Genomic DNA, 15,314 nt, shown 5'->3' with positions numbered 1-15,314 from the left:
TAGACGCATTTTGTCATTCGTTGATGCGTGATGAACTCCATTGTTTGTTCAACGAACGAGGGAGACTATGAGACTTTCTTATCCGTTCTGTAGTTGCCCGCAAGTCTAATGCACTGCCTCACCTCACAGCCTCGCACAGCAGTATCCCTGTTACCCACTGCAAGTTGAAGGAATAGAAGGGCTGACGTGCCTGTTCTATATTCATATAATTTTATCCCTATTGTTGCTTTCGTTCAACAACTTAATTAATTTCCTACTGTCCCAGCTAATTCAAATCTGGACTTTCAGAACAGGCATGATAAATGCACTCCAGGTTAACACACACACACACACACACGCACACACTCTATTCCGTTCAAAATTACAAGACATAGTACTTCATTCCTTAGGATAGGCCTTTCACTATCATTTTTTTGTTTATATATAGCTTTATACAATATAAAATCAATGTTATTATATCCGTACTGAAAGATACTCACTTATGGTCATGATTTTATATCACGCAATGACACTATGTTGGATTAATCTTGTCTTAACAAAACGAAATACATCATATGCATGTAATTTCAAATTGAGAGAGTATGACATGGTACTAGAGTAGTAACGAGAACGGATATTAATTTTGGCTTTATTTCATCATATTTCAAGGAAAAATTTAGACATCATCTACCAAATATAAGTAGCTCATCCGACGTGCACGCACGCGTACATGTGTGAGCATGCATGAACACGCAAGATTATACTAGAAGCGGTATATTATAAAAGTTTATTGGCCTACTGGCCGGCGGCGAAGGCGTCGACGGGGAAGGTCTTGGTGACGCCGGCGAGGCTCTTGAAGTGGATCTTCCCGGTGGGGGGGTCGTCGACGGCCATCTCGTTGACGGGCGGCCAGAGCATAAGCTCCTTGGCCTTGACGCCCTTGAGCTTCTTGATGCCCTTGGGCTTGATGTAGCCGGTGATCTCCACGTCGTAGCTCACCTGCTTGCCGATCTTGCTGAACTTGTGCTCCACCTTCTTGCGCTGGTTGATCCACATGTACCCCGTGTCGCGCACGAACCCGACCTCGGTCACGTCCTCCAGCGGCAGGAGCCCCAGCGGCAGGCCGAACTCCTCCAGCAGCGCCACGGCCATCTTCAACCCCTCGTCGTGGCCCTTCTTCACCACGGCGCCCTCCTTCTCCGCCATGGCTAGGCTAGCTGTTCTTGGCGTGTTACTGATTTGCAAAATCTAGATAATTTTCAGGCTGGCTAAAGCTTAATTAGTCGAGGTTTTGTTGATGAGGTGGTTTGTGTTTTGGAGCTGCGACGCATACGAGTTGTTTAAATAGGGGCGAGCCGGGACAAGCCGCAAGAGCGTGGAGCGATGTTCGCCTAGGATTCGCCGTTGGTTTCGGAGTCTAGCGAGGTGTTTGGACACACGCCGTCGGCGTCGGGGGTTGGACTGCGCATCGGCGTCGGATTGTTTTGGGGGTTGCCAACACCGAGGGGCCGGCCGGCGCGCGCAATGGCATTGTTAGTTGCATGGTTTTAGAAGCACAGTATAGATGTAGCTCGACCTTCATGTTTAAAATCAAACCAAGAGATGCGTCGCATGTGAGCCGGTGGTCGACATTCCTATTAATTGTGTGGGCAGCAAACTATAAGATGAAAAAACATGCTATGGTCGAACCATTAGCATGAGAAAACATGCTGCACTATCTCTATCTATGAGCATCTTTGAGAAATTAATTAGACCAGCAAATGTTGAGAATTTGAGATTTAACGAAGTCACAATAGACGTCTGGAGCACCTCATCTACGATTGGAAGAATAATGTAGTTTACTTCCTAGAGTAAATTCAAGAAAATATGACTTTCGACTTCAGACGAGCAGGTTTCACCAAAAAAACTAAAATACTAAGCAAATACACAATTCACTGAGACATGGTACACATAATAGTTTTGCTATATTTATTTATTGCTCAAGCGGATTATTTTTAAAATTTTGTTTAAGTAAAGGGATGCTTATGTTCAAAGCAAATAAGATATTAAGGAGTCATTTGTATCATCTAGAGTTAATATAAAACTGCTAAAAAGCAATTAGTCCAAACAGCCTAGTTTATGTCCAGTTTGTAACTATCCAGCCTTTGTAAAAAGCTAGTATAAACTAAATTCCTCCCGCTATTGCAGGTTATAATAAGCTAGGAGGATCTAAACATGACCTAGTTCGCTACGGATGTGCTTCAGTGCAATCAATTATTCTTGAACCATGGTTCAGCAACCAGAATGAAAAGGACGTTTCCGCCAAAAACAAACAAAAAGAAAACCACCAAAAGCGCGGCCGTCTAAGCTCAACGAGCCGTGTAACCACACCAAAACCTTGCCAACACACTACCGCCCAGACAACCCAATATCTGCTGGGATACACCAGAGATGAGATCATGAGATGCAGCTTAATTAGGCATTCAGACTTGCAGAGTTCAGAGCCGATGCATGCGGCCGATTTTTGCCAAAAGGCTTGCAACAGCTATGCCGCTCCCGTCAGTCGTCCAATCCTCCGGTCGCGTAAGCAACTTCTAGCGAAGCATGCAGGAAGGAAAGAATTATTAGGCAAACATTGCAGTGGGTCGTCGCCGCCAGAGAAACGGTCGATCCAAATCAGTGACCCGGCCGGGCAGCTTAGCCGGCCGCGGCTTCACACGATGGCCGGCGGCGCAGCACTGTTGACGACCTCGGCCGACGGCCTTCACGCCACTGGTCACCCATTTCTTTAGACTGTTCCGTCAGCTTGTGCGCGGTGCACGGTTCGGTAAGGCTGTCCGCACCGGGGACCTCTAAACGATCCTCCAGTACCGCAGTAGCAGAAAAAACCCTGCACTGCGGTACTGGGAGGCCTCCAGTACGCCAGCGGACGGCCGACGGTCCGCTACTTCTAGCGGACGCCCAGGGCGCCCGCTACTCGCCTCCCAAGGCCGCCAGCCTCAACGCCCACCCCCCTCGCGCCTCCGCTCAGACTCATCACCGCCGCTGGACCCCTCCGTCGGACCATGTAACAGCCTGGGTGCTTAAATAGTGTTTTAATCGTAAGAGCAAGTTCTTTATGCTTAAAGAAAAGCTTTGGCAACTTTTAGGCAAAGTCCAAGTTTTGGGGCTCTCTATCTAGAGGTTTCCAATGTCATCTTGAGATGAGCCCTATAACAAAGTTTTAGAGCTTCGGGACCTTAACAACTTTGCTTTAAGGAGCAGGTTCGAAATCTGCCCCGAAAGCCTTCAAAATCCAGGTCAAAGTTTCGTAGTTTGGTAAACTCAGCCTCTTTAGCCATTCCGGCTAAGTCTGGGAATCAGCCTGACCTGGTACCTTAGGGCGGGTTTATCATTGGAAAGTTGAACAGAACATCAGGAAGTCCTTTTGTAGAAGTTGGAGAATAAAGTTCCTACAACAACTTTGCTAATTGGACCTTGGTCCAATTCACCTCCGAAGATTTCCAAATCTGCAGCTCAAATCAGCCCCAACCCCTGAAAATCAGTAAAACCGCCGTTTTTCCCTAAGTCCTGAAACCGGTATTCCTCCAAACTTTGGAGCTTTGAATCTCCAAATCCACCGCGTTTTTGAACTCGGTCAAATTACAAAAGTTGGACCTTAGTCTGTGTACTATAACTCTTGTAAAGTGAGTCAACGTGGCGCAGTTTGAAAATCGGGAGATCAAGAGGCTGGAAGATGGGCCCGGCAAAGGATCACGCGGATCTGTCGGCCAGACAGCGCTAGAGCGCACGAGCGCCGTGCTCAGAACGCCGCCGCTGCGTTGCGTGATCTCACCGGCGAGCGTCGCCACGCCCAGTCGCCGGCCGCGACAAGATAGATCAGTGCGCCTCTTTCCCAGTCGCGCGTAGAAGAGCCCTGCAGATCACCGGCGAGCGTCGCCACGCCCAGTCGCCGACCGCGACAAGATAGATCAGTGCGCCTCTTTCCCAGTTGCGCGTAGAAGAGCCCTGCAGACCCCTCCGCCTCGTCTCGTCTCGCCCGAGGCCTCGCCAGCCACGCCAGGCGCACTGCCTGCAGCTCCGCCGTCGCCCCGGCCACTCTGCGACCGAAGACCGGCCGCTGCCACACCGGTACCGTCTCGCCTCCTGCGCGCATCCGTCTCACCCGGATCCCCGGCCACGCGCCCCAACGCCTTTTGGCCCTTCCGTCACACCTCATTCGCGCTGCCCGCGCGCGCGCCCCGCGACGCTACTGTCTCCGCCAACCGCCGTGCAGGTAGTGACAGCTCCTTCCCCTGCCTTGCCAGTAGTGTGCCCCGGCAGAGCCGCTAGTCCCGCGCATGCTCGCGTCACATCGATCGCCCTGTCACCTCGCCTGCAGCGTCCTTGCCCGCAGTGCCCTTCCCTCCTTCCTGTCCGCCAATGGCGCCGCCGCCATGGATGGCCGCGACCCCACGCTCACGCAGACCTAGCAGATCCGCGTGCCCAGCAAACCCGCTTTGCCCCCAGTCCAAATCCTTGCTGCCCAACCAGGGCAAGATTGCGTCCGAGCTTGCCAATGGAGACGCCGACCAATCACCGCTGCGGCGGAGCACTCCTTTTTCTCCCTCGATCTTATCCTCTTGCCGCTCGAGCTCGTTTTCTTCCTCCGAACACTTCCGCACAGCTATAAAAGGGGTACCGAAGCCTCTTACTGGAGTTCCCTTCGCCACCACCGCTTTGCCGCATTGCTTGCTTTGTTCTTCTCCATCGCACTCGCCGTCGCACACTCCTCTGCTTCGCGCTCAAGCGTCGCCGCCTGAGCTCTCTGTGGAGCTCCCCCTTCCGCCCAACACCGCGCCTTGCCGATCCCACCAACTGCTTGGCCATCCTTTTGCGCAGCGCTAGAGCTTGCTTGTTGTCCACAAGAAGCACCGCCGCCGCTGAAACGCCGTCGTTCCTCGTTCCGCCTCAGCTTGTTTCTTCTCGACCCTGAGACCTCGTCAGTAGGACCGAAGGTGAGCTGATGATCCCCTTCCAGCTCGCACGACCCCTGTCCGTCTTGCCCGAGTGCTGTCCGCCTCGCTCGACTCGTCCGAGTGCTGTCTGCCTCGCCCGAGGGCTCGGTTGTGTCTTTTTCTTTTGACTGAGGGTATCTGTGTAAAATTCCGAGAACTTCTTTGTGTTAAATCTGAGGACCCCGGTACAATTATTTCTTAGATCTAAGGGTCAGATCGTAAGTTTTCCCCGATCCGACTCTTTTAACTTGTTCTAAATCGACAGAAGCTTGGAAATTACATCTTAAATCAAGGAAAAATCAAAAACATGTGAAATCACTTGGGTTGGAATCCTCGTTCTGAGTAGAATCCAATAAAGTGGGTTTCGCACCTTTTCCTGTAGTTTTGCTACAATTTTTGGGTTAAATCTTTGCAAATGTTGTTAAATCACCGTCTAAGTGTCTCACCCTTGCATTGCATTCCGTGTAGAGCTGAACCTCGCCGACGGAACGTACGAGCTGCACCCGGTGCCCGAAGACGAAGTTGTAGCTGAGCCGCCGCCTGCAGGAGCTGAGCTCGAGCACGCCGAGGACCAGTTCGCCACCGCCCTGCTCGAAGGCAAGCCCCGGAGCATAACCTAGTTTTTCTAAACTTGTGCATGCCTTCTGTTGTTATAAGTGTGCATTTACATTCCAGGAGTTATTTGAAACCGTAGATGCATTACTTAGTTTTCCTTTAATCTGAACACTAGTATGATAGGCCGAGTAGTTGCAATGTTTAAACAGGACTCGGTAAAAGTCGAGTGATTTCCTGTCACTCACGAGTTATAGGAGTTGCTTGTTCTCCTTTTTGTTACAACTATAAGGATGATGGACGGGGCAGGGCCTTGTGAATTGTTTTGGTGGTCGGTGGATTGCCCCGTCTGTCTACTTGAAATTGGTTTAAGGTCGAAAGGTGATGGTGTTCGTGATCAAGTGTTTGAAAGTACTAATCTCATACCTAGTATGGGATGGGGAAGCCCAGTACCTGATTGAACCAGGACGTGGCGGTTCGATCCACTGTCTCTGGAATGAAGTTCCCTTGCGGCCGCATGTGGTGACAAGTGCGGTCATAGAATGACAGAGGCCGGGTCTGTGGAGCCTTGTACCAAGGAAAGTGAGCTCAACACAGGTCTAGGAATTGATGGGGATGACGGACAAAGGAAGCGACCCTTCGTGGTGCGTGGATGTCGTGAGATTAGGTTCGCCATGCATGGTTAAAAAATTCAAATCAGTTCATCTGCCTCTCACAGTTTGGGACTGATTGATCGCTATGCTACACTGAGTAAGAAAGAAACTTGATGGTGATGTTAATATGAATGCTTGTCATAAATTGCTTGGAAACTTTTGCTTGTTTAGTATAGCTGCTAACTTAGATTGGTATATGAACGTAGAACTTGTGGCTAAAATATTGAAAGTAACGACTTACTGTAGTCGCTTTTGGCAAAACAAACCCCTCAGCCAAAAAGCCTTGCATGTCTAGACATTGGTGGAGTAGTTATCACCGGTCAATTAAGTCTTGTTGATCATAGTTGCTCAGCCTTGCTTGTGGTACACCTTTCAGGTGATGTTGAAGCCTCTGAGTTTGCTGCTTGTGGCACTTGGCCTCCCCAGCTTCCTCCTGGGTGGACGGTCAAGTGGGATCCCTCCTCGAACGGTGATGACAGGGATCATTGATGTCATGATCGACCTCATCATGAAATCCGACTTCGGCGTTAGCTTCCATTTGTCTTTTCCGCTGCTTAAGAACTCTGCAAACTTTGTTTGAATTTCGAACCTGTTGTTGTAAGAAATTAATGTACTTATTTAATTTTGGATGATCTATTTTATTCTCTGGAAATCTGAGCTCTGTTTTCTTGTGTGAGCTCTGTTTTCTCGGTCGTGTGTAGTGATTTATCGGAGGAAATCTGATGGACTGCTGAGTTAACTTGATTAAAAGCATATGATCGCGTGTCAGGCGACTTAATTGTGCTTTAGCTAAGTTAATTAGGGTGGTTCCGCCACAGACCGTTGCTGCCGCTGGACTGCCACCGGTGGTTCTGTCGCCACCACCGCCGGAGGATCTGTCATCGCCAGATCCGTCGGGAAGGAGGAAGGGGTAGCGACGAGGAAGGAGGAGGGGGCAGCGGCGAGGAAGGAGGAGGGGGTGGCATTGGGAGGAAGGAGGAGGGGATCAGGGAGGAGAACGGGGCCGGTGGAGAGGAAGAGCCGGCGGGTGAGGTGGCGGCGGTGAGGATGGAGGAGGGGGCGGCGTTGGGAGGAAAGAGAAGGAGGAGGGGGAGGGGGAGGGGGGTGGCGGGGAGAAGAAGGAGGAAGGAGCCGGTGGGAGAGAGAGAAAGGGGGAGGAATGCGAGGGGGGTGGCGGGGAGAGCGAGGCATCGGGAGGGGAGGGAGGGGAACGATTGAGGAGAGGGGGGCAGGGGAATAAAATATAGGATAATTGGTATAGAGTATGGAATATAGAGTAACACTGGTGCGGGAGAAATTGGTATAGGGGAGAGAATCTTGATGACTAGGATAAAATATTCTTTTTAGAGGACGAAAATAGAGTATGACGAGTGCGGACAGCCTAAGCCAGGTGGGTCCGTCGGTACCGGCACCGCCCGTCTGGTACTCTAGTCTGGTCGCGTTACGCGGGCTGAGCGTGCGTGGCATTGGGCCCACACCATAGTTTTAGCTCGGGAGCAGCCAGTTGGCCTTTAGATTCCGATACAAGACGGGCCTTGTGTTGTGGCCTTGCCGGACCGGAGTCGGGACGAGAAGTGGGCCATTGATGTCACGTCATTACCTTCATTTTTTGTGTGTTAGTAACAAATTCCGAACTCGTCAAACCGATCGATGATCGGGGCAACAGATGGGAAGAAAATTGGGTGCATCCGTTATGCAAAACACATCCGTTGCATACCCGATGCCGCCACATGACGCGTGGAACTTGACTCCATCCGACAGATCGTGTCCTGCCAAGGGTCTCATGAGCTCCTGGCTCCTCCTCACAGAAAACATCACCTCGGCTCGGCTTCCTCCCAGCCTGGCATTAAGGCAATCTCGGCTTAAGGAAACAAAAAAAGAAGGCTCATCTCTTCGTCTGGCACATGCGCGTCTTGTCGGTAGCCGCAATCCCATCGTCAGTCCGTCTTTTTTTGCCGCCTACCGCTACCCGTCCTTGTGGCGCCGCCTCCATGGAAGTCGCACATGCCAGCATGGTACGAGGTCAGGAAGACAACCCATCTTCCATGCTGGGAGGAGGTCAGGAAGAGGTGTCATTTGTGGTTGCTCCCCCTGTGCCCTAGCACATGATACAGGCTCACAACAGTCAACCTCAGATGCGCATGAGGATGATGCAGTCGCTGACTATGGTCATGGAGTCGATAGAGAGTAGCCATCACAGGTAGGGTCATCGCATGTTCATTGATACGATCATGCATAACATCGCATGTTATGATCATGCATAACATGCTTGTATAATTAATCATCATCTCATTTTACAATAGGTGCCAGATAAAGTTGGGATCACTCCTGAAGTTAGAATGAATTTTGAATCATAGGAAGAAGCCTTTGAGATGTATAACACATATGCTGGTAAGGTTGGGTTCAGTGTTAGAAAGAGCAATACAAAGTGTCGAGTAAATAGTAGTATATCTCAGAAATATATAGTTTGCAGTAGCCAAGGATATCGGGAGACCGAGTCATCAAAAGACACTATAAGAATGGGTTGCGATGCTCGTGTTCAGTTAGTGTTAGCAGAGAGGGCATTTGGATAGTGCAAAAGATTATAACTGATCATAATCATTATCTTGCTAGTCTAGATAAGTCGCACAAGCTAACATCCCAACGATGTATCACTGAGGCAGACAAGATGCTAATTGGCCAGATACGAGAAGCCAGGATGAAGCCAGCCCAGGTGTTTGAGTTCATGAAGCAGTTTTACGGAAGAGCCGACAAAGTGTCATTCGCAAAAAGTGTCAACAGAGAGGGGATTTGGATAGTGCAAAAGATTTTAACTAATCATAATCATTATCTTGCTGGTCCAGATAAGTCGCACAAGCTAAGATCCCAACAACATGTCATTGAGGCAGACAGGTGGCTAATTGGCCAGATACGAGAAGCCGGGATGAAGCCAGCCCAGGTGTTTGAGTTCATGAAGCAGTTTACGGAGGAGACGACAAAGTGCCATTCACAAAAATGGATTGCAATAATGAGATTGGACGCGAGTGCAAAAGGTACTTAGAAGCCAATGATGCATAGACACCGGTAGAATACCTGAGAAACAAGCAGATCCTACATTTTTTTATGTTGTTCAGGTAGATAAGAAAGATGGTCAGATAGCAAATTGTTTTTGGGCAGATGATCAATCTCTTATGGACTACAAATGCTTTGGTGATGCTGTGTCATTTGACACTACATTTCAGACTAATAAGTTTGAGATGCCTTTTGCTTCGATCCTTGGAACAAACCATCACAAGCAAACGATAATCTTTGGAATTGCATTGATATTTAATGAATCTATTGAATCATTTGTTTGGCTCTTTGAAACCTTTCTAACAATAACGTCAGGTATACATCAAGGACAATTTTAACTGATAAAGATGTGGTCATGGCTGGAGCAATTTCTTATGTATTCTCAAATACAAGTCATCGCCTTTGTTTGTGACACATTTACCTAAATGTTGCTAAACATCTTGGGCATGTAATTCATGAGTCAGATAATAAGTTTCTACTTAATTTTAAGAGATGTGTGTATGAATATAGATCGGAGACTTACTTCATCGACAAGTGGAATGAGTTGTTATCTGAATATAACCTGGAGGATAACTCTTGGATGAGAAACCTATATGATTTTAGGGCAAAGTGGGCAGCTGTGTACCATGATGCTTTTACAGCGAATATGACCTCGACTCAAAGGAGTGAAGGTATGAACAATGTCTTTAAGAAAAGATTTCATAGGAAACTTGGTCTTTCGGAACTCCTTGTAGAATGTGCGAAGGTTGTAGTTAGTCTCCGTGAAAATGAGTTGGATGAAGACTTTAAATCAGATTGAAAGGACGCGGTTTCTTACACCCCAGATTTACCTATGCTGAAGATCGCAGCCGAATCATACACAAGAAGGATGTATTCTGAGTTTGAGGATGAATTTAAAAAACAATTTACATTGTCTTGTAAATTGCTACAAACTGAAGGACCAACTTGACATTCTTTGTCACATACATGCAATCCGATCATGAAGCAACAGTAGTGTTCAACAGTGCAGATTCTACCGTTACGTGCTCTTGCAGAAAGATTGAAGCCATAGGTACGTATCTGCATTTCGATCTGCGATATAACTTTTTTATACAATTTGCTAAAAATGGTATCCATATCGTATAGGTATTTTGTGCAAGCATGCCCTCAGAGTCTTATCTCTCGAAAGGCTACAACCATTACATTAAAATGTTCAATGTCAAGAGAGCTTCTTGATGATTTGGAGAAAGCCATAGAGAAGTTGGACTTGGAAGCAGATACTTCTCTTAGCAAGATGCAAGAAAAATCAAATAAGGTTCCTCTAATTCCGAATGAATGTGACACAGGCTCATGGTGTGACTACCGACCCCAAATCTTTCGAGTAAATCTTAATTCGAGTCCCCCAATCCCGCTGACTCAGCTTCCCCGGGTTAAGTGCTCAACCTCAAATCCCGGTCCCGACCCCTGAGAACCCGACCCTTCTCCGACGGTTCCTAGCTCTGACCCCTGCAGACCCCCAACCCACCCCGTCGGTCCCTTCTGAGTTCCCCAAGGCAGTGCCCTTCTCAATCTTGAGCAGAGGACAAACCGAGACTGACTGGTGGACCCGCAAATCTTTTCCCCGATCTCTCGGTGCAGAAGCACTCGAGTGGCATGCCCGCTTCAGAGCTTCTCCGCCGCGTGGCTCAACTCCTCCGACCCCCGCCGCTCCGCCCCGTCACCGGCTGCGACCGGATGGATTCCCGCGCCCTCTTCCCCAATCGCAGCGGAAGCCTTCTGCAACCCTTTCTGCAGCGCCTCGCAGCTCGCGCCCATCATCACCTCGCCGGACCCCTGGCTGTAAGGCCCGATCCCTCCCGGCTTTTCCGCCACCTCTCCCCAGTTGCGCCGCCCCAGATGCGCTACGCGACGATTCCTCCTTCGCCAACCCCGACCCCGGCCGCGACAGCTCCTTTTTCACCTTGCCAGAGCTGCGCCCCGACATACCGCTGCTTCGCGCTCGCCCGCGCTGCCGCAGCCCGCCTGTCTTCTCACCTGTGCAACCTCGCTTCTAGCGCCGTTCCCCCTGTCACACCCATAAGATCCGCCGCACGACGACGCCTGCCTCCGCCAAATCGCAACCACCGGCAAAACCACACATGCGCTACCCTGTCTCCAGTGCCCAATGTCCGAAGGTGTCACCCCCCGAAGTCCTACTCCGTCGCCCATCGTTGCTCAATCGCCGCCATGGCAGCGCACTCCCTCTTTTCTTCCCGGTCTTCGTGCTGCTCCAGCTCTCTCTCTCCCCGCGCAGCTATAAAAGGGAATGCCAGAGTCCCACCGGAGTCCCCTTCGCCATCGCTGCCTTACCGCCGTTCCTCCGTTTTGTGCTCAAGCGCTGCCACCTAAGTTCCTGAGGAACTCTCCTCTCCGCTCAACACCCGCCTTTTCAAATCCACCCAGCCGCTTGCTCCTCCGCGTTGTGCTAAAGCTTGCTTGGTGTCCACAAGAAGCACCGCCACCGCCGGAGCACCGCCGGACCCCGCCGCTGCCCAAGTCTTAGTGCTTCCGTCCTTCCGCCCCAGTCTGCTCCTTCCCGACCCCAAACTTCACCTATAAACTAAAGGTAAGTTATCGACCCCTTTTCCGTCTCGCCCGACCCTGTCTGTTCGTCCGACCCCTTTTCCGCCTCGCCCGACCCTGTCTGTTCGTCCGACCCCTTTTCCGCCTCGCCCAACCCTGTCTGTTCATCCGACCCCTTTTCCGTCTCGCCCGACCCTCTCTGTTCGTCCGACCCCTTTTCCGCCTCGCCCGACCCTGTCTGTCCATCCGACCCCTTTTCCGCCTCGCTCGACCCTGTCTGTTTCGCCGACCCTTTTCCGCCTCGCCCGAGGACTCGGCTGTATCTTTTTCCTTGACCCGAGGGTATATGTTTAAAAATTGGGGACTTCTCTGCGTTACGTCTGAGGACCCCCAGCACAGCTATTCCTCTAGTCTAAGGGTCATATCATAAGTTTCTTCCCATCCGACCCTTTTACCTTGCTCTCCACCAACTCAAGTGAACTTCCCCACTTTTTCCGTAGCCTTGCTACAAGTTTCTGGGCTAAAACTTGCAAGTGTTGCTGTTGAAATAACCGTCTAAGTGCTAACTCCTGCATTTGCATTCGTGTAGAGTTGAATCTCGCTGACGGCGTCTACGAGCTGTACCCGGCGCCAGAAGATGGAGTTGTAGCCGAGCTACCGCTTCCAGAAGCCGAAGCCGCCCCAGCAGAAGACCAGTTCCCTTCCTCCTCGCTTGAAGGCAAGCCCCGGAGCATGAACCCCAGTTTCCCAAACTTGCGCATGTCTTCTTAATCATGTTTGTGCATTTACGTATAGGAGTTGTTTGCAACCGTAGATGCATGGCGTAGTTCCTTGATCTGAACACTAGTTGTTGGACCGAGTAGTTGCTATGCTTAAATACGAAGCGGTAAAAGCCGAGTGATTTCCTGTCACTCGTGAGTTATAGGAGTTGGTTGTTTCTCCTTCTGTTACAACTATAAGGACGATGGACGGGGCAGGGTTCTGATTAACTTTTGGTGGTCGGCTGATTGCCTCATCTGTCTATGGAATCTGTGAAGGCCCTACAGTGGTGGTGTTCGTGATCAAGTGTTTGAAAGTACTAACCTCATACTCAGTATGGGATGAGGAAGCCTAGTACTGGAATTAACCTAGACGTGAGCGGTCGCCCCATTGTCCTTGGAACGGAGTTCCCCTGCGGCCGCACGTGGTGGCAAGTGTGGTCACAGAACGGCAGAGGCCGGGTCTGTGGAACCTTGCACCAAAGGAAATAGGCCCGACACGGGTTAGGGAATTGATGGGGAAGGCCGACACAGGAAGCGACCTCTGTGGTGCGCGGATGTCGTGAGGTTAGGTTCACCATGCATGGTTAAAGAACTCGAATCGATTCGTCTGCCTCTCACAGTTTGAGACTGCTTGATTGCTATGCTACACTGAGTAATAAAGGAATCTGATGATGACATGGTCTTGATGATGTTATATACCCTTTTGGTTGGATCTTTGTTGCTTAGAGTAAGTTGCCAACCTAGACCGGTTAATGAACCTAGAATCTGAGCTAAAACTTTGAAATTAAGGATCTACTTAGTGCTTTTGGCAAACAAACCCCTCAGCCCAAGAGCCTCGCATGTCTAGAAGTGGTGGAGTAGTTTTACTCCCGGCCGATTAAGTCTTGTTGAGCTTAGTAGCTCAGCCTTGTTTGTGGCTTTCTTTTCAGGTGAAGTCACAGCTCCTGAGTCCGCTCCTGTTGGCACTTGGCCGTCCCAACTCCCTCCGGGTTGGACGGTCGAGTGGGATCCCTCCTCGGACGGCGAGGACAGGGATCACTGATGTCTTGGCTGGCCTCACCAAGGACGTCCAACCCCGGTGCTAGCTTCCGCTATTTTATCTTTCTTCTGCTTTTGAACCTTGTAAAACTCCGCTTTTCGTTTTGTTGTTGAACTAAATGGTCAAATTGTTTAACTCAGTGGACTTGTTGTATTCTCTGGAACCGCTCACCTTCGTGTGAGTTTGCTAACTCGGTTCTGTTAAAGTGGTTAAATCGGATGAAATCCGACGGCACTTCGTGTTAACTTGGCTAAGGATGAGCATCGCGTGTTATGCGACTTAACCATGTTTTAATCAAGCTAATCTGAGGTGGTTCCGCCACAGCTGGTACCAGAGCTGGTTTAGCAAGATAGAGAACACAATAGGCCCTAAACACTTCTTTTGAATAAAATTTTGCAAAAGAAAACTATTGGAAATCCCGTACGATCATTAAGGATGACTTTAGCACGAGAGGTCCTAGGGGATTTTGGGGTTGTTTTTAGGTGGCTAATATTTATTGGTTATCTTGGTAACTCCCAGCACTTCGCCACGTGTAACATACGTGTGCCGAGTCCACATCACGAGTATGCGAGGGTTGATAGGGAGTTCTATTCAAAGGACCCTATCATCGCGGTTGTTTCGCTCACGTCTATCACATGTGCGCAGGTTCCGTATGTTAATTCATACGAAGGGTGGTATGGTTCGATTCCAACGAGCCTATCATCACGGTTGTTCGCCCACGTCTATTATATGTGCGCTGATTCCGCATGACGAGTATGCGAAGGGTTATACGGTTCCATTCAAAGGGACCTATTTCCACGGTTGTTGTGTTGTCCATGCAGCCTTGAACGCATGGGTGTCATTCCTATAGTGAACGGTAATGCTTGGGGACGCTTTCGTGGGTGCTGGCACGAAAGGTTCATGTGGTTGTGTTTCCTGCAGGTACACTAACCGCGTTCGCTTAGGAGACGCTACTAGAACCGACTAGCTACTATAGGGAGAGACGTACTGGTTGCCTTGCCACCGGTACTGACTGCGTAAGACCAAGTATTGGCAGTTGTTTTGGTTGAGAGACGAGGTAGGCCGTGCATGCGTCATCAACTAAAATCTGTGAAACCACCTCCCTAAAGCAACCTTGCCTTGGAAAAGCTCTTCTTCGGTTCTAAGGATTTCTAGCTTTCTTCCCACTTGTGCTCGGTCAAATCCGAGTACTTTTCTGTCCGACCCCCTTTCTTCTTAGAGTTTCTATCTCATGTTGTTTTGGTTCTTGGTTCCAAATGGCCGCCCCCGGACACGTGGTGTACGGCGCCGATGGCTTCTCCCACTCGATGTGCTTACACTTTGAAGTTTTTCCTGCTATTCCGTGGGACACCTTGAGGTGGTTCGAGTATCAGTCCCCGCCCTTATACGTGGGACGGATGTACGTGGAGCACGGCGTACAGAGGTGCAGCGTGCAGGCGGTGGTACCTCCACCTCCTGTGCGACCCGAGTGGCCCCAGCTCGGAGTCTCGACTTACGGACACACCCTGGAGGATACGTGGGAGTCAGCTGCTCTACAAATCCTCACCCAGTTCTGCCAGCTGCACCCGCTTGAAGTCACCTTGGACCTAATCGGCCTGTTTCCTGCCCGAGACCGGATGGACCCGGCGTGGCTTGATCGCATCAACAACATAGAGGTGTTGGCCACATCCCACTCGCTGGTCACTTCAAGGCCGAGCCATGGCTGTCTTGGCTTGGATAGCCGTAGACACCCAGGGGCACTTCAACGCCGCCAAGAGAGACC

General features: G+C 50.1%; 1 protein-coding gene across 1 annotated transcript; it reads right to left on the bottom strand.

The window, feature by feature from the left end:
- Positions 1-601: 601 nt before the first annotated feature.
- Positions 602-1,310, bottom strand: LOC117850219 (uncharacterized). Its single transcript, XM_034732028.2, has one exon. The coding sequence runs from the start codon at positions 1,183-1,185 to the stop codon at positions 775-777; it is 411 nt and encodes a 136-aa protein (XP_034587919.1). The 5' UTR covers positions 1,186-1,310; the 3' UTR covers positions 602-774.
- Between the last annotated feature and the right edge of the window lie 14,004 nt (positions 1,311-15,314).

The sequence above is a fragment of the Setaria viridis genome, chromosome 3, assembly GCF_005286985.2.
Source record: "Setaria viridis chromosome 3, Setaria_viridis_v4.0, whole genome shotgun sequence".
NCBI lineage: Eukaryota > Viridiplantae > Streptophyta > Magnoliopsida > Poales > Poaceae > Setaria > Setaria viridis.
Note: the sequence above shows the minus strand (reverse complement) of the source record. Positions and strands in the feature narration are given on the sequence as shown.

Excerpts from the sequence above, each read along its gene's own strand:
- LOC117850219 (XM_034732028.2), bottom strand. The coding sequence starts at position 1,185 with ATGGCGGAGAAGGAGGGCGCCGTGGTGAAGAAGGGCCACGACGAGGGG.